Below are 20,222 nucleotides of genomic sequence, written 5' to 3' on the forward strand. Positions count from 1 at the left end.
ATTTATTTTTCTAATTAACTTCATTCTTTTCATCAACTTCTTGATCAAGATTGTCAGAAATACTCTTTCGATCATGGTAAAAGCGTCTATTAGCATCGTCTCATGATCCCCTAGGTATCACTAATAGTAATTGCAAGAATCTTAAGTTATGATTAACGCACAGTACGATCCATTCAGCTCATTTATCTCGATTGAATTTGCAACTATTGGTATATCGTGGGTTATATATGAATTCGATAACGATGTGACGTATATTCGAGTAATAATAGTGACATCATACATACAACTAAGAAAACATAATTTCCTAAAATAACATATTCTTTTGCATTATTAATTCATCAGATAACAAAAGACATCTTCAACCGTATATTTTTTATTAGACACCTGATTCACTTATGCGCACTCCACTGTTACTGCAGCCAGTTTCATGATATTTATCAAGACGATACTTTTATGAATATGCTGAAGAATGATATAAATATTTTGAAGGAGCTCCCTCCGAATCTGAAGTCAAAAGATCTCAAGGCAATCGGTAGTCTCGTATGTGTCATATATAATCTTTTTGAATCAAGAACAGAATTTCTGGGACAAAGTTGTAGTTTTCTGTTGCTGCTGTCAGGTAACAGATTCAGATCTTTCAAAGGAGGCAACATCTGAAGAATACATCAAGAACATTTTCCCTATTTTAATTCGTAACCAAGTTGTTCACTTTCTTGGATTGGGTAATCGACTTGGGTTCAACTCAATGCCTTTTGATGTCCAGTTAAAAAAAAAATCTTATTATTAGGTCCCTTTAAGATATATCTTTAAATTGATTTCTGATGCCTTCAATTATTATGTAGAAACTAAGATGCAAGTGTAATTTTCGTGCATTAGAGTTTGTCCCAGGGATTCAAAAAATGGTTCGTTGTTAGTGAAGAGGATAAGAAAATGCTGCAGACAGATTTCTCCCACAGAATTAAGAATAATGGGAAGATGTCCATTAACACCAGAAGAAGCGGCATTGGTTCTTGCTGGGCTGGGATTTAACCGTGGAACTTACATCTATCTTGCTGGATCCAAAATGTATGGAAGAAAATCAAGGATGAAATCTATTACTGACCTTTATCCGAACATGGTAACAAAGGAAGATCTCCTTTCTCCCAAAGAACTCGAACCTCTACAGAATTTTTCATCTCAGGAGAATAAGATGGATTAAGGCATATGTTTTCAGCTTTGAAAAATACTAATACATACTAACGAATTGAAAAGTAGTTGTTAAGCTGTTGTTTATTTTTCTGGTGAAGCAACCGATATTCCGTTGGACATATTGTTACCATTAGCAGCCAAAGTTTTTCCGCATAACATACATTTATTTATGTATATAAGATTAAACGGGCCATGACATGTTCCTTGTATCGGATGCAGCTTTGGATTTTATTGCTTGTGCTGCTTCTGATGTTTTCTCCATGACCGACTCAGGGAGCCAGCTATCATCCTTGTTGTCTGGTTTTTGTACGTGTTATGGTGGAGGAAATGCTCCCATCTTGAGGCCTATCAAGAAGAGTATGGCCGCTATCCTTCACGAAAATAACACATGCAATGAGCTGGCACAGTTTTGAGAGCTGAATAGGAAGGATGATCGAGGAAGGCCAAAGAGTAGTGCATAACACGAGTTCTAGCAAAAGCATTTATCGTCATCCGAGATGTATATAACGAGTGCATGCGCCAGGATCAATAGGCCTGGCTCGTCTATTTCTTGTTTCTGGTGTGTTTTTCTAGCTCATATTCGCAATTGTTTATCTCCTTTTTCTGATAATATCAGATTACATTTGTGAATATCTCCCATTTATTGAAATTCATAAAAATAACTGGGTTAGGTACATGCAATATTGAACTACAGCACAACATTTGAGATTAGAGTGGTTCTCGTGTGAGATCGTCTTATGGATCATAATCTGTGAGACGGGTCAACCCTACTCATATTCACAATAAAAAGTAATACTCTTAGCATAAAAAGTAATACATTTTCATGGGTGACCCAAATAAGAGATTCATCTCACAAATACAACCCGTGAGACCGTCTCACACAAGTTTTTGCCTTGAAGATTGATCTTCTCAATAAGCACGGGCATGCTAGTCTATATCAAATAACTGTGAAATTGTAATTTTAATCATATTATGTTATGTACTTTAATTTTGTAACTTGTCAAATCTGAATTTTAATCCATTGACATAGATTTTTTTGGACCTATTTTTTTTGTTGGGAGCCGATAGTCACTAAACTCACCAAATATTTTTTTATTTGACAATGATGCTCTCTATTGGCAATAATGAAACATGTGTTGCAAACATTAAATTCATCTAAAAAAATAAATATGAAAAATAAAGCAAAACGTCACACAAATTTCAAAATTGAGAGAAAAAAAACTTGTTATTTTCTTTATTTTAGTTTAGATGATTTTAATGTGTACAATATATGTTTTATTGTTACCACGTTAGCTTTGTTGGATAACATTAATGTCAAATAAACAATACTTGATGAATTTGGTGGTTTCGAAGGAAAAAATGAACCAATGTTTTTTTTAACAAAGTATAAGATTAAAATCCAAAACAGATTATTAAAATTTCAATTTTCCCATCAAGTATTAGAGTATGTCTCTTGTGAGACGTTCTCACGAATTTTTATCTGTGATACGGGTAAACCTTACTGATATTCACAATAAAAAGTAATATTTTTTCATTGATGACCCAAATAAGAAATATGTCTCACAAAATATAACCCGTGAGAATATCTCACACAAGTTTTTGTCCAAGTATTAAGTTCTTGTATAATGCATTTTTTTTTTTTGGCAATTTTGGTTAAATTATCAAATTTCAGTTTTTGTCTGCTATCTTGATTTTTTGGAAATTTTAGTTTTTTTTCGATATAGCACTAATATACTCGATGAAAAACGAATAAATTACCAAAAATTAAAAGATACATTAGCAAGAATATAGAGATAAAGAAACAAACCCATCGAACCAAAATTACAATTTTTCCCATAAAAAAACATTGCGCACAACTGTAACCTATGATGAAATAAAGAGAAAAAAAAAAACCTTGGGAGAATTTTCCCTCACGGCACGATGTCTAACTAGTTAATTTTCGACCATTGACACATTTAATGTCGCAGTTTCACTTTTCTTTCACTACGCGTACGTGTGGAAATCCATGCCGATTATACTACTGTAGTTTCAAATTCTACGTACATAAATCCAAAGAGTGGACCTGCCATGCATGCATATTCCATGTATGTACTTGTTGCTAAAGATTGTTGTTATGCACTTTAATGACTATGGAATATTGCTTTTATCAAGCTTTGACAATTACAGGGAATATATTTTTTTAAAAGGAGGAAGGAGCTGGAATAAAGATACAGATATATACAAAAAATAACAAACAAACGAGCAAAAAAAAAAAGAAAAGAAAAAACTAAAGAAAGAAAAGAGATTGAATGTAAAATAACAGCTGATTTCGACATGCATGTTCGGAAGAGATGATTGATCATGGTGGGGGAGTATTAATTTTTACACCATAAAGTACGTGTAACTTCAATCACAATTCACAACTCTTTCTTCTTCGTCCGCTTGGTGTAAATTTTAATAAAATTTCCTCTAAAATAAATGAACTAAAGAACATTTTCTTTAAATTTGAAATAAATTCCTCCAATCTATTGTCGTAAATTTTACGGTATACGGGTCAATCATGTGAGACAAAAAGAAACGCACGAAGTCTAATAATTTGAGTGTTTTTACACGGGGGGTCAACTTAAATCAACTCTAGTGGGGAAGGATGCAAGTCTTTGAGCAAACCCAAGACTTGTTGCATCGTGGGCCTCTTCCCCGGTGCCTCCGCCGTACACAAGTACCCGAGGCCGAGACACTCAACCATCTTACCCACGGAATCGCCACCACGTCTCAGCCTCGGGTCGAGTGCATTCACCCCATGGCCATCCTTCACCAACCGTCTCACCCGATCAACTGTCTCGGCCGAACCCAACTTGCCGGTCAACAGCTCCACAAGCACGACTCCAAAATTATACACATCATCCTCGGCAGACCCATCGAGCCGAGATTTATCACCTAGAGCATAACCAGCGATTCTAGGCTCTAGATCGTCCGTCAATAAGATATTAGACGCCATGAGGTTTCCATGCACCACGGGCTTGGAACGGGCATTGTGGAGGTAGGCCAACCCACGAGCGATGCCTATGGCGATACGGTGGCGGGTGCGCCATTCCAGTTCTTCCGGGGAAGTGTAGTGGGATCCAATGCGGATTTCCCACGTGTCATTACTCCAATCTTCAACATTTGGTGCTCCATTGGGGAGTTCGTGCATCCACCTGTGTAGATCACCGTTGGCCATAAATTCGTACAATACCAACTTTTCATTACCTGCACAATAGGAAAGAACAATCCACGAACTAATGTTATCACCAAATTTAATGTTTCATTCTTTCATTATCAAGTCTCTGTCGACTAACATTTAACACAAATATCTGTCTCTCATTAATGAAAGTAGGTGAGCTATCAAAATTCAGAAATTCCTCAATGCATGATAGAATTTTCTAACATATTGACTCATTGGTTTAATTACTTAAATTTGAGCATATATTTTGTAATTTTTATATAAAACTCCACTACAAAACGTGGATATGTATATTTCCTGGAATAAAAAAACCCAAGTTGCCTAAAATCTCCATGTTTGACTTTCTTGATGACACGAACAGCACTGAATCTTCTGTACGAAATTTTACAGAACTGAAAATTTGAATTTTTAACACTACCCACCTCCAAGAAATTAATTAATCACGAAAACCTATTTCTGGTAATAATCGAATGCATCTATACTGTGCCAGTCTCTCAGAACCCAAATTTCACGTGAATCTATTAAATAAGGTAGCTAAGAAAGTGTGGAATCAGGCAAAACAACAATTCGAACAGTACAGATACCTGCAATGCAGTATCCAGATATGGGTAGAAGATTAGTGTGCTTGAGCTTAGAAAAGTCTTCGAAAATTGCCACAGCTTCATCATGGCTCAGGCTTCTGGCATTTTCCAGGACCTTAATTGCCACGTGGAGGTCTCCGGGCAGCACGGCCCGGTAAAGGGGCCCGCTTTCTCCCTCCGCCAGAAGGTATTCTTTGCCGAATTGCGAAGTCGAAACGATAAGGTCTTTGAAGGTGAGTTTCAGCAATGGCTTCTCGAACATTACCACTGGAGCTGAAGTGGGCTCTTTTAGATCAGCTATCCACGACGACCCGGATTCTGTTTCGAATGAGAACGGGCCCGATTTATCAAACCTGAATGGGATTTGGATTGGCTTTGAGATTGTCCATTTGGTTCGTCTAGAAGTTGTTCTCTTCTTGTGTAGGCAGTACGTGAAAAAACTAACCAAGATTAGGAAGAATGTTGAAGGTAGTAATATAGCTAAGATCAAGGTTTTTTTCGATTTATCTTTCGTGACAAGTTTGGGATTTTGGACTGCGTTCTTCTGCGGTGGTTTTTGCGGTGGCGGGGCTGCCGGGTGAGGTTTCATGTGTAATTCAGGCCTGGCGGTGGCGGCTGTGGTTCTATTCCTAGTGATGAAATGTCCGGCGTGATTGAAGGCTGAAAGACCATACTTTTGGACAAATTTTGAGTCCAATTCACCGGTAAAGTTATTTGATGAGACATTCAAGTACTTAACATTACCTAATGGTGGAAAATCAGCAGGGAAATTTCCAGTGAACCCGTTGTTGGAAACATCAAGATATTTCAAGAACTGAAGGTGGGAAATCGCCTTTACATCCCCAGAAAAATTGCCACCAGAAATGTCGAGATATTCAAGATTAGTTAAGTTGGTAAACCAAAAAGGCAACAACAAAGCTCTGAAACTATTATGCGAAAGATCAAGATACGTGAGATTCTTAAAATTCGAAACGTGACCAAAATCCTTAAACCTGTTGAACGAAACATCAATCCGTCGCAATGACGAATTGAGCTTCACCATGCCCGACTTCGGCATCCCAAGTACACCTCCAAGCCGGTTGTTCGACAGGTCGATCTCAACGAGATTCGGAAGAAACCATATCACAGGCGAAACAGAACCTGCCAAAGAATTGTTGGAGAGATCTATTATTTGCAGCCGCGTCATGTGTGCAAGAAACTTCCATGAAACCGTGCCGGTGAGATTCCTCGAGGAGAGTTTGATTTCAGAGATGGGAAGATTTGAACAGTTGGTGAAGAAGAACCAAGAAATGTTGAACCCAGAAACAGAGGCGAACGCTTTGGAAAGCAGAGCTCGGTCTGCAGCGTCGTTGCTGCATGTTTGTATGGACTCTGCGACAAAGAAAAAGGGAACGATGAGGATTAATTTGAAAAGGGGATTCATGCTGGCCGGGGATGCAGCAATTCAAACTCTGCCACTTTCAGTGGTTTCCATATAAAGAGATAGATGATGGAGAGAGATGCAGCTGCGCATTATAACTTCGCTTGGTCTTTCTTGTTGGCTAGTTCCCTTTCCAACTGCTCGATATCACCTAAGCCAATTTTTTAAACTTATATGATCCATATCAATCAAATATTTGAAATTATATATTTCTTTATGATATTTTAAATTTCACTATAAAATATATCAAGCTATTAAAATTCTTGTTCATATCTCCCTCTAATAATCTGTTGAGTTCAATTTATCTTCAGGATATTGATCCAATTGCGTATCCAAGGATTCACGAGTCAATGAATTTTCTTCAATAAGTCAAAGACACATGCATGCCATGTAGCTTAATTATATTGTAATTAGCACATTTAATTGCATCATAGATATAGTTAACCATGTATTACGACTATTTAGTTCTTTTAATCTTCAATCATTCCACTTTCACAATTACACGTGACCTCCACTGAGAAATTCTTAGCAGTGGATGAAATAAATGAGATGAAAACAAAATGGATTAGCAGCCCATGCTAGTGTTTTCGGTGTCTACTTCTTGTCGTTGCCTCCTCGAGGTTTAGGTTTTCCACCATTTTTTTTTAATCTTTCAAATTTCCCAAGATCATGAATGGAATATGGATTGTTGGGTGGTGGGGTCTCAACTTATATGTAAATAAATAAAAAGAATTTATATATATATATAGTCAAGAAAAATTCATAAGAATCTTAACCAACACATTATAAAAAGGGTTGGTCCGAATGTTTTGTGACTTAGGTAAGTATATATAACAAATTTCATGTAAAATACCTAACATATTTAGGTGCGAGGAATTAAAGTGATTCATCTATTTTTTGTATATAAAAATATATATATATATATATAAATTTTAAACAGCACCACCCTAAAAATATATTTATTTATATGAGCTAATGTAATTATGTGTTCTTTTTTCCTTGGTTACATTTTGTGCCTAGGAGTGGATAAACTATCACGATCTTTGTAATATATATTTTTTTAAAAAAAAGTTGCATAAAGATGTTAATAATTGGTTAATTATGCAAAATGCATTGCTTTATTGATTAATTTATTCATTTTTAATATCGGCCCTTTAGTGAATGAGAAGGTTTTTGTAGCGAAAAGTGACGTGCTTTAAGCGATTTCCTCGAGAGGACAAAACGTTGATTCAAAGAGTATTCATTCATATTCGTAGAATATTGCTTCATGAGTAAATATATTTATATATATTATTTTCACAAACAAATTTTAAAAATCATTTGAAAAACAAATTTACGGTCAAAACTTTTATTTTATAAATTCAAAAAATGATAGTATATTTTTCAAAAATTAAGTAATAAAAATATATTGGTAAAATTATTAGACTAAGTAATAATAACTAAAAAACATAGAGGAGACTAGACTAGACTAGGTGGGTAGTCAATGAATTTGGAAGCTAGCAGGCGACTTGCTCCATATGGGTTTGGTCGTTACCATGACACGTGATTATCGTCTTAATTAATCCGTCTTAGCGAATAACCAAATGAATTTTGGAATATAATTTCCACCTAATCACCATCCAATTCCAAGTGGGGTGATGTGAATATTTTTGCCAACTGACTTTTCAAATTTGCATAATATTCCTCATCCCGTTTGGACAAGCCATATATAAATATTTATTTATATATTTATACAAAAATAAAATGTTATTACATTTAATTTTCAACCCAAAAAAGTTTTAACGAAACTTATATGTACCCACTCGAAACTATTTCACATTTATAAAGCTAATTATCAATCAAAAACGTTAAAATATTTAACTACAAACAAACAATAAAAAGCTTCACACCATCAAAAATCATGTTGTAGTGACTAGTAATTAAGTATTTCCATATGATAATTAGGAATTTTCCAATAATATATAAATTGGCACAAATATTTAAATCCCAAGAATCGTATATGTGTTGGAAGTAGAGACGACAACCGGTTCAGGTTGGGCCGGGTTTGCCTTGGATTTCTATTTTATTTTTTTGAGTGGAGTGCATTGAAACGGACCTTTATTGATTGAATGGGCCGAGGCTTAACCACCCAAATTTCAAGTGTCTGGCTCATTATTAATAAATTATTATTACCCCGGTCCTCTCCAGTAGGGGAGTACAGATGGTAAAAAATTATGGATAAAAAATTACTAAATTGGATAGGATAACAAAATTAGTGCATGGATCGTATTAGAAGTATCAAAATCTTATCTTTTTTTTATGAGGGGAATTTCTAATTAGTGATTTGTGAATGATAAAATAATCTCCGGTTTTTGGAAGAGTAGAATTTTTATGAGATGATATCACATAAGTAATATTTTTAACATAAAAGTAATATTTTTCATAAAACAAGTGGAAGATCCGTTTCACAAATCGATCAGTAAAACTATAAGAGTTTTGTATTTGTAGAATATTTTTAAGTCAAACTAGCTAGATTTCTTTTTCAATAAAATTAAAATATAATCGTCAGAAAATTATTTTATTATCTTGATTTTTGTACCATAATTAATTTTTATCATTAAAAAGTAAATTTTAGTTGAAACCGTGACTAAATCAGAATAGAAATAGTCGGAAATAGAAAATCAAAACCGTAATCATGCAATTAGGTTTTGGTTGAAATAGAAATGGTCGATCTTTGCTTCATCTAAAAGAAGTAGTAACTGTTATTTTATCAGTAGAATTTTGAACTTAATAGCACTGATTTCTTAAATATCAACGTTATTAATTGTCTATTAATGGTAATGTTCCTAGGAAAAAAACATAAATAAATTAATGGTAATGTCACTTAGGTTGACGTGGCTCTGAATAAGCAAGCGTCCCCTTTGGTTTGACTTCTCCCTCCGTCTGTAGGATTTTCCATCGTGCCTTAGAAAGTGAAACAGACGGCGTGGACAAAAGAGCTTCTTCGATCCTCCTCCTTCCGTCTCATATAACATAGGGGTTCGTTTAAACAAATATTTTTATAAAAGTTATTTTTTTCAAAATATTTATAAAATGTTGTTTTAAGAATAAATATGTGTTTGGTTAATTATTTTATAAAAAAAGTTTTTAGAGTTAACGAGATGTTTGGTTATTTTAAAAACATAAAAAATACATCTCAATCGTTATTTAAAAAATTGTACTTTGCAACACTTTTTTAAAAAATAGTTTTCAATTTTTTTTAAAACAACTCGTGTCCAAATACATGTTTTAAGATTTTTCACTCATAAAACACTAAAGAAACGTTTTTTTAAGTACTTGTGAGCCTAGATTTGTTTACTTTTTTCACACATATTAAATTTTTTTTTTTTTTTTTACATTTTTGGTTTTGTGATTTATATTGTTGAGTGGGTCTCATGTGAGACCGTCTCACGGATCTTAATCTGTGAGACGGGTCAATCCTACCCATACGCACAATAAAAATTAATACTTAGCATAAAAAGTAATACTTTTTCATGGATAGCCAAAATAAGAGACACGTCTCACGAATACAACCCGTGAGACTGTCTCACTCAAGTTTTTACCTACATTGTTTATATTTTTAGTCATTTTAACGATGAATTTACATTTTAAATATGTAACTTGCATGTTTTTTTTTTTATTTTTGATCATGTTTTGAAGAATTTTCTTTTTTAATCATGTGACTTTCATATATATATATATATATATATATATATATATATATATATATATATATATATTTTTTTTTTTTCATTTTTGTTCATTTAACTTATATGTTTTTTTAATTATTTTTTGATTTAGAGACATGATTGACTCAAGTAAAAAAATGACCAAAAAACATAAAAGTTATATGAATAAAAATGAAAATTCATCGTAATACGACCAAAAAAGGAAAATAAATTGAAGTTACATGAGTGAAAACGAAAAATTAATTATTAACCAAATTAAAAGTGAAAAAAAGATCACATACCAAAACGTAATTTTTTCTTAATAAAATCATCGAAAAACAAAATTTATAAACAAACCTCTTGTTATTTATTCAAAAAATTTACATGTTTTCCAAGACTTAATTAATACGAATATATTAGTAAAAAAGAAAAAAAGAAAAAAGCTACTAAATATAGAAAACCGGATTGATTATATATTTGAGACACCGCAGAAAGAAAATAAGTTTATATGATCGAGAAAAAGTTCTCTATATATACGAAAATCATTAGATTAGGTTGGTCTCTATAAAAAAATATGTGAAATCCACCGTATATAATCCAATAATAGATAATACATCTAGGGTGTGTTTGGTTGAGTGGATTAAATAAGGATAGATTAATAGTCAAATATTTATCGTTAAAATTTTAAGATGTTTTAATAATCATTTTGACCCGGTTTAAGATCTAATTTTATTAATCAAATAATTATCCATAAAATTGGATATTAAACCGGGTCAAAATGATTATTAAAACAACTTAAAATTTTAACGATAAATATTTGACTATTAATCTATCCTTATTTAATCCACTCAACCAAACACACCCCTAGAGTAATTGTTCTCATAGGTACAGTTTGGTACATAGGATATGATAAGTAAGTGATATATAATATAATGATAAATCAAGGATAAATATAATGATAAGATAATATGATGAATGTTTGATATGATTTTAACAAGAGTGATTAAATTTATATATTGAATTGTAATGACAAAATTAACCATATCACAAAAACTTATATCTCATTGTTATCAAGATCTTGTATATATATATAGACACACACATATACATGTGTGTGTCTAATAAACATTTAACATTAATTTAAATGCATTTAAATTGAGAGTATTAAGTCATTTGTAATGTAATTTATCATTACATTAAAATTATCACACAGAACCACTATATTTTGATTAAGAAATTATCGTAATTAAATACACCATTTAAACTTTCATGTGCTAGCAATTATATTCTCAGAACCACTATATTTTGATTAAGAAAAAGGTTTTATTTGGTTGGGAAAACATATTCTCGTTTAGCTTTTGCAAGGAAATTATTTGATATGACTTATCGACTACGATAAACGATTCTAGTCGAGAGTTGAATATAGTTACCTAAAGTTGAGTCTTTTAAGAAATATTTAAGACAATGATTTATTTATTTAATCATATTTAATTTATTAGTGCCTTTCAAAATTCTATATGATAAATCATGTCGTAATTATTTTAAATTTCCATTTTTAAAAAATTGGGTACATATTGATGTTTCCAAATTTTATATGAATAAATAGTCTTTTTATTGGTCGGAAAATTTTCCTTCTTTTTAGTGGATTTTGTGGTCATTTTCCTTGTCACACGAATACACGAAGCAAATGTGTTTTGTGTAACAATGAACTCAAAATACAGATCTGATCAAAACAAATTCAAATCAAACACAGAAAAAATAATTTTGTCGAATTATGTGGACGTAGTCGGTAAGTTTTTGAATAAATTTAGGGCAAAAATTTATGTGAAACGATCTCACATGTCATATTTTATGAGACATATCTTTTATTTATGTTTTATTGTGAAGATCGATAGGATTGATCCGTCTTACAGATAAAAATTCGTGAGATCATCTCACAGAAGACCTGTTCTAAATTTAAAATTCTTTTGATTTTTCCAGGAAATGACATTAGGGTTTCCAATTTGAGGCCATTGGGAATTAAAAAGGTGTGACAATCACGGCTCACCTTTTCCATTAATTTTAACACCAAAAGTGACGGAAGCACTTATTAGGATTATTTAGCCCCAACGAAATGTTTGTGACTGGACCGGGATGCCGGTCATATATTTATTATTGAACCTAAACTTTTCCCAAAAAACCGGACTACAAAAATTTAGCCTGCCTCAGTATCTCTGTACATCTGCCATATTAAGGGATTACATAATAGTATTTAGGCAAAATTGTGTGAGACGGTCTCACGGGTCGAATTTGTGAGACGGATCTCTTATTTGGGTCATCCATGAAAAAGTATAATTTTTTATGCTAAGAGTATTACTTTTTATTGTGAATATGGGTAGGGTTGATCCGTCTCACATATTAGTATCCGTGAGACGATCTAACATGAGACTTACTCTAAGTATTTATGTACATATTATTATTAATTAATTTATTATATATATTTATTGTTTTTTTGAATATATTTTTGTAAGGAAATAATAGAATCTAAAACTACGTTGCTTGCATTCATTTCCACAATGAATTGTTTGATGTTTCCGTCTCGCTGCCTGAATTTTTTATTTTTTTACTTGATGGAGCATAGTCAAGGGAATGCAAGCAAATGGTCCTCCACCTCCTATAATAATTTCGATTCCAAACAGGAAAAAACTTAACATGGCAATTTTATATTGTCGGCATGCTCTTTTATTTTTGAAGAAAGTTCAAATTTTAAAATGATGATTGAAGAGAAGATAGTAAATAAATGAAATAAGATTCAAAATTTTCAGAAGACCGAATACGAGTAAATAAATTAAACTTTAAAAACTCGTGACATCTAATTTTTTAATTTGTTAAGAGTAAATTCAAATGATGTACGCAATAATCAACAAATTAATATACTGACACCAACTCGATTTATTTCATCCTATACGTAGAGGTACTATCTTATAATAGAATAAAGGGTCCAAATTTAGCCACACATATACGGGGTCCACTAATTTGTTAAAATCACATATGTGTGTGAATCTTGTCCATCTAAACATGTGGGACATGTCCCACACATATCATCGAAGCAACCCACAAGCTCTAAAAGAAAAGAGAGACAAAAAGAGAGACAAAAAAAAAAAAAAACTGAAAACCTTAGCTCTTGTTAGAAGTCAGGTCATATTCTACAATTCCAACCAAGCATACAAATTTTATGATATATAAATTATATAACTATAATTTCGAATAAATAGAAAGAAAAGAAACATTTCTATCAAAATTATAGGCCTCACGAATCCACGAGACGACAACAAAAACAGAATACAGAAACAAACACCAGCTCACAACCTCTCACACAATGGCAAAATTCACACCACAATCCTCCACCACCAACATTAATTAGGCCTTTTTCATACTTTCAATCCCATTTGGGTTTCCATGGCCGCCGCCGCAACACCCTCCACGTCCACCGCGACGAAACTTACGAAGCAGAAAGAAATTAGCGGACTTCTGTTAGGCCGATATGAAATCGGCAAACTCCTGGGCCACGGAACATTCGCCAAAGTATATCACGCCAGGAACGTGAAAACTGGCGAAGGCGTTGCGATTAAGGTGATCGATAAAGAGAAGATCTTGAAAGTTGGGTTGATCGCTCACATCAAGCGCGAGATCTCCATTTTGAGAAGGGTTCGCCACCCCAACATTGTGCAGTTGTTCGAAGTCATGGCAACCAAGTCTAAGATCTTCTTTGTCATGGAATATGTCAAGGGTGGTGAGTTATTCAACAAGGTTGCCAAGGGCAGGCTTAAAGAGGAAGTTGCCAGAAAGTATTTCCAGCAATTGATTTCTGCGGTAGCCTTCTGCCACGCCCGCGGCGTGTATCATCGCGATTTGAAGCCCGAAAACATTTTGCTAGATGAAGATGGGGATCTTAAAGTTTCTGATTTTGGGTTGAGTGCTATTTCCGAGCAGATAAAGCAAGATGGCCTTTTTCATACCTTTTGTGGCACGCCGGCGTATGTGGCGCCGGAGGTGTTGGCTAGAAAGGGATATAATGCGGCCAAGGTTGATATTTGGAGTTGTGGTGTGATTCTGTTTGTTTTGATGGCCGGTTACTTGCCATTCCACGATCAGAATGTTATGTCTATGTATAAGAAGATTTATAAAGGTGAATTCAGGTGTCCGAGGTGGTTTTCACCTGAGTTGATTCGATTTTTGACGCGTTTACTGGACGCGAATCCTGAAACCCGGATCACGATTCCGGAGATCATGAATAATAAGTGGTTCAAGAAGGGGTTTAAGAATGTGAAATTTTACATTGATGATGATAAATTATGTACTGTTAACGACGATACTAATAACGATATTGAATGCTTATCGGATCGGTCTTTGTCCGAATCTGATTCCGAGTTGGAGACCAGAAGGAAGATCACAAGTCTTCCGAGGCCTGCCAGCTTGAATGCGTTCGATATCATTTCATTTTCGCGGGGTTTTGACCTGTCAGGTTTGTTTGAAGAAGGATCAGATGGAGGAGCAAGATTTGTTTCAGGGGCACCGGTGTCAAAAATCATATCAAAATTGGAGGAAATTGCGAAAATAGTGAGTTTCACCGTCCGCAAAAAGGATTGTAGAGTGAGTCTTGAAGGATCCCGAGATGGTGCAAAGGGACCCTTAACGATTGCCGCTGAGATATTCGAATTGACACCTTTCTTGAGAGTGGTAGAGGTAAGGAGAAAAGGAGGGGATGGAACGGAATATGAGGATTTCTGTAACCGTGAATTGAAGCCGGGATTGCAAAGCCTTATGCTTGGAAATGTTTCCGATTCTTCTTACTTGCCCTCAGATACAGAGTAGATGAAGGAGAAGGGAGGGGTCAAATTTTCCTTTTCCCCTCTTTAACATTCTGTTGCTTTTGGATGATAAATGCCTGTCTTTTTTCCTTCGTACACGGTACAGTGTACGAAAACCTCTGAACTTGTTTGCTGAATGAAGATCATATCTTTCCTTGTGTTTTGTTGTTAGATTTTTTTCCTTTTCTTTACCCTTTAGAATATTAATATACCACTGTATCAGTTTCTTGATGAATATTTTATGATCCCTCGTATCAAGTAAATAAATAAGGCTACCTTGTTATTGATCATGAGTTGTGACCATGCTTCTTTTTTTAACGGAATAATCGAATTCTTCGTATGCACTTCTCTGTTGTATTTGAAGTTTGAAAATGTTTCTAATGCTGCATAAAATGCATTGGTTTAGGAAAAATTTTTGGTTTTGAAGAACTCTTTTACATTTGCTAGTGTTTTGTTCAACGGCACACTGCTGGGCTTTTTCTTGAAAACAATACAATATTGATTTGTGATAGTAAAGATGACGAGTTTGGTTTGTAAGGTATAACAAATTTGTGATTGCGCCGAACAAATTTTCGTTACTCCCATCATTTAGAGGCACGATCAATACCTGATTTGATATCTAAGAACACATTAATATTTCGATTTTTATGGTAAAGTGGATTTCAGATTCATTGGTGTTGGAATATGGTGATCTAAATTCTGTTTGGTTTAGCTTGAAAAGATCCTGTTGTGACAAAATTTGTGGGGAAAAAGTTTGTGGTCGTAAAAATCAGAAGTATGTGGTGGTAGCGGATGGGCTCATACCCGTAGCCTAACACTGACCTCGGTGAGGATTCGGGAACAGAGTCGTAGTCTTTCGACCGATGGAGTTTTATGTTGGCAACAAATTTTACCTCTAAGCATGGCCATCATATGAGAATTTCTTTGTTGCAGGTCCTTATTCTTCTACCTTTTTCTTATTTCCCAAACTTCTTGTTCATTTACCGCATGTTTTAGGATGATACATAAAGAAAGAGACAACCTCGTCTTCTTGATTCGCAGCTCAGCTTGTTTGGTATATTTTTGTGCTTTTATGCTTTGAAAAGCTCGGTTTGGTGGCCATCACATTTCCTTCAGTTGCATGTATTCAGCTACATTTGTTTTCTCGACGTGCTTCTATGTGCGAATAATAATCTTGTAAATTTGTAGTGGCATTAGGTTATGTGAAGTATAAACCTATATGCTGACTGCTGTACATCAAAAAATAAAACACATGTATCGAGTATCCGAGTCAGTGGAGTAAGTAGATGTTTGACTGATATTCAGGAGTTCGATTACTCATACCAACACTTTATCGAGCAAATATGTCGGAAAGTATTTGTCCAGTACGGTTAATCCTCCGACTAACGCACTTTGATGACGATAAATTGCGTTAACTCAGAAGTTCAATTGAGAATTTTATCTCATAAAACGAAAAAAAGCTTTGTATATAATATATTTGTTGTTATATTTGGTGTTAATCCTAACCGTGGAACACTTGTGTACTACTTTGGAGCAGAACCAAAATTTAATACCGATGAATATTCTTTGCTGATGCGTCGTGGGAAGCTAACCATTTTCATCATGTTTTGGCTTGTTTTCCGACATTTGGGGTCCATTGTAATACGGGGTCCGCATGTACAATGTGAACCACCGCTTCCTTATGATTTTTTTTCTCCCTTCGATTGGCAGCGGACAGTTAGTTTGGTACACCTAAAAATAGACCCCAATTCTTATAATGAACATGGGTCCATGGAATATGAATTTTTAACTCTGATCGATGTCAATTTGGGATCGGTCCCGTATACGTTACGATTTCAACTTATTTGGTCGTACACTTGCCTTTTGAAAGGTTGGTGCTTCGAAAAGTTTCGAGGCGCGCAGGTTTTGTTATTTCAAAATGTGTTTGATTTAATTTTATTAATAACGAGTACATATTTTAATGTAATTAGCCTTTACTTGCTTGGTGGTAAGAGATGATAAAGAATGAAATAATAAATTTAATTTAAATCACTCAATTATTTTTTACTCTTTGAATACTCAAAATAAACAAATACGTGGAATATCATTATGGACACCAACCGGTGCCTTGTAGTTAAAGAAAACTACAATAATTGAAAGTCCAAACCGACGTGCAAGATTTTTTTTCCATTGGATTTTGACGAGACATCCGAGTTCACTGTCGGTATTAACAAAATATCTCAGCTCAAAAGAAAAGAAAATCATTGAATGTTTCATTTGTCATATTACATGGCCGAGCCAATTCCAATTTTCAATTTTATATATATATATATATATGATGAAATTACAAAAAATAAAATTACTTGTGCAGTTTTAGCTACAAGTAGAATTTCATGATCATAATATTACCCATAATTTATAATATAAATCAGATTAATTATAAAAAATTGATTAAGAGAGAATATTTCTCGAAACATAAATAAACATCCAAACACGCAATTATGTGCAATGAGGTGTCGAAACTTCGTAACTCTATACAATTAATCTCACTTAAAATTCAAACGACATCACTGCCCCGATCCATTTTATCGCACATATGTTTTAATATAACTTATAATTGTTTTTATATAAATTTATTTATTATTACAAACTAGAGATATATTTAATAAGTTGTATACTTTCTTACCAATGGGAATCATTCTCTAAAGCTGAAAGCGAAGAAAGTATTAAGCAGATGTGTGCGGCAGGGAAAGAACGACAAAATAAAATTTATGAAGGAGAAGGGTACCATAGATAGCAAGGTTTTCAGGACATATGGAATATCTGGAAGAGTACAGAAATACCATGCGTCAAAATAATGCTCCACAAGCGCCTAATCCGAAGCCAAAATCTGATGAGATATGGAAGATGTAAAAATTTGTATGAGACGGTTTCACAAGTCATATTTTGTGAGACAAATATCTTATTTGGGTCATCGATGAAAAAATATTACTTTGCTAAGACTATTATTTTTTATTGCGAATATCGGTAGGTTGATCCGTCTCACGGATAAAGATTCGCGAGACCATCTCACAACATATCTGCTCTATAGAAGATACCCCGACCGGAACTGGACACATGCTATGATGAAGAGCGCGGAATGTATGGCACAGGAGGCATTACCAGAGCTAGTGACGGATCAGGGGGAGTATAGCCAAACCACAATCGGTGGTTGACGCCTGACGGGGAACTAATGGCAATCCGAGAAGGTACCAAGATAGCAAAAGAACGACATTGTTATCCCATACAAATTGATATAATCTCTATTATTTTCCATTGATTTTTTTTTTTGTGCAAAAATTAAAAATAAAAGTAGACATCTTTATATAATATAATGGAAATTTAAGAAATTTAAAAATATTTGTTCCATGATTACTTAATTAAGAATAAGGAGAAACTAGATGCTAAAAAGTTTAATGCTTTAATATAACAAATTCCAAAGAACATGATGTTCAAAACACAATGTCTTGAAATAAGAACAAATTTTCTTGTTACTCCTAAGTAAACATGTATACTATATATTAAAGTTAAATCCACTTTATCAAATATTTTGGTATATTGGTGAAAGCCTTCTATAAATTTTTATTTTCCATCACTTTTGCTCTCCCTAATTTTCTCTATATATGCAATCGCTATTTCTATACAAATTATTTAATTCTTAATATATTTATAAGTATTTCTATATTCAAATTAGATTTCTCACATTCAAATTAGAGTATTTATATACTAATTTAAAATTATAATAAGAAAATAAGATTATATGTATACAACTATTATGCTCAAGCAATGCCTTGGCGGCTAATATACATGGAACACAAGCCAGCTGAAATTACAATTATAATCAAATAATAAAACAAAAATATGCATACATTTACCCAAATCGTAGTCACAATTCATTTGAATATTAATTTACTGCAGATAGTATTATTCATTTGGGGGAAATAAAATATAAAAATCACCAAGCACAAATAATTCCTCATTATGTATTTCAATGTCAACTTCATATCTGAAATAATCGTTGGTCACGTCTCGAGAATATATCATCAACATATTTATACTTGGGAAGGAGAATTAGAAGACACAAATTAATACCAAACGTGAACTTAATTAATAAGAGATTTGTGTAAAGCTAATGATTTAAAAGGTGACTCTCATCTTTATCTTTATATATATATATATATATATATATATATATATATATATATATATATATATATATATAATATTTGAGACTATATATAATATATTGGAGACTAAATTAGTGTAAAATATGCGCTATCGTTTTGTCTCGAGTTACGAAGAGACAGGCAACTGCGAGGAAGCAAACACGTAGTTTCATCTGCTCACGACACGTTCCTTCATATGTTGTTGCATGCATCGCCACCTACGTTGTCTGTCTCTCTCTCTCTGTGTAAATTTTGATAAACGAATTCCACTTTAAAGAATATCTATCTATGTTTTTATTTTATTTTATTTTGTTTTGTTGGAATCACAGTCGTTATATTTCGGCATGTCATGGTTAACTTACATCCTAAACATTATATAATTACATTTTGTCACTCATGTTGAACATTTAATTATATGTTGTGATAATCTCATTCCACATATAAAAGCTCACGATACCTGAATTTTATTAGATCGAAAACGGATATCCCACCAATTTCCTTTGGTGCATTTGATCCACATGTAATAATATGCGAAAATATATATTAAGATTATTTTAGTACGAGAATTTGTTATTAGGAGTAATCCAATTCCTGATAATTTGTCAAATATGACTCATCTAATGCATCAATTAGAACATTTTTTATAGGCGAATATAACTTTTTTAAAATATTAACTGACCATATAACAAATTATTACATCTATTACTATTATTAAGAATCTCGAGAAAAAAAATTGATATCATTTTGATTTATTTGTTTTTCAATTATATCATTTTAAATTGCCATGTAACTCCTTATTATTGTTGATTTTTTTAATTATATCATTTTAACTTACAATGTAACTCTTCATTATTTTTTATTTAATTTATAGTACAACTCTTATTTAAATATACTTAATTTAATTTGCATTATGAATATAATTGAAATTAATTTTTGTAAAAAAATTATATAAGCATACAACACATGATATTATTAATTATTTTAATTGATACCATCAAAAACAATTATTTTAATTGAAATATAATATCTCATTAATTTTTTAAATTATATAACCCCTATATATGGTTAATCATCTCGTATTAACGAGAAGTTGTTTCGACAAATGAATAGT

At 33.0% G+C, this 20,222-nt stretch overlaps 2 protein-coding genes and 1 pseudogene across 2 annotated transcripts; 2 read left to right on the forward strand and 1 right to left on the reverse strand.

Moving 5' to 3' along the window:
- The first annotated feature begins 148 nt into the window (after window positions 1-148).
- LOC140837393 (O-fucosyltransferase 8-like) lies at window positions 149-1,884 on the forward strand (annotated as a pseudogene).
- A 1,852-nt stretch (window positions 1,885-3,736) lies between these two features.
- LOC140836748 (calmodulin-binding receptor kinase CaMRLK-like) lies at window positions 3,737-6,572 on the reverse strand. The gene is made up of 2 exons (XM_073202491.1): window positions 4,975-6,572; window positions 3,737-4,416 (listed from the first exon to the last, which is right to left on the reverse strand). Exons 1-2 carry the CDS (start codon window positions 6,392-6,394, stop codon window positions 3,791-3,793), a joined length of 2,046 nt encoding a protein of 681 aa, XP_073058592.1. The 5' UTR covers window positions 6,395-6,572; the 3' UTR covers window positions 3,737-3,790.
- A 6,770-nt stretch (window positions 6,573-13,342) lies between these two features.
- LOC140836749 (CBL-interacting serine/threonine-protein kinase 12-like) lies at window positions 13,343-15,217 on the forward strand. The gene has a single exon (XM_073202492.1). It carries the CDS (start codon window positions 13,516-13,518, stop codon window positions 14,929-14,931), a length of 1,416 nt encoding a protein of 471 aa, XP_073058593.1. The 5' UTR covers window positions 13,343-13,515; the 3' UTR covers window positions 14,932-15,217.
- The last annotated feature ends 5,005 nt before the right edge of the window (window positions 15,218-20,222 follow it).

This window comes from Primulina eburnea, chromosome 7 (assembly GCF_022965805.1).
Source record: "Primulina eburnea isolate SZY01 chromosome 7, ASM2296580v1, whole genome shotgun sequence".
In the NCBI taxonomy this organism is placed as follows: Eukaryota; Viridiplantae; Streptophyta; class Magnoliopsida; order Lamiales; family Gesneriaceae; genus Primulina; species Primulina eburnea.

Bases quoted from the DNA above. Each gene is read 5' to 3' on its own strand.
- LOC140836748 (XM_073202491.1), bottom strand. From the start codon at position 6,394: ATGAATCCCCTTTTCAAATTAATCCTCATCGTTCCCTTTTTCTTTGTC. The intron at 4,417-4,974 runs GTATCTGTACTG...CCTATTGTGCAG, and splicing joins ATCTGGATACTGCATTGCAG to GTAATGAAAAGTTGGTATTG.
- LOC140836749 (XM_073202492.1), top strand. From the start codon at position 13,516: ATGGCCGCCGCCGCAACACCCTCCACGTCCACCGCGACGAAACTTACG.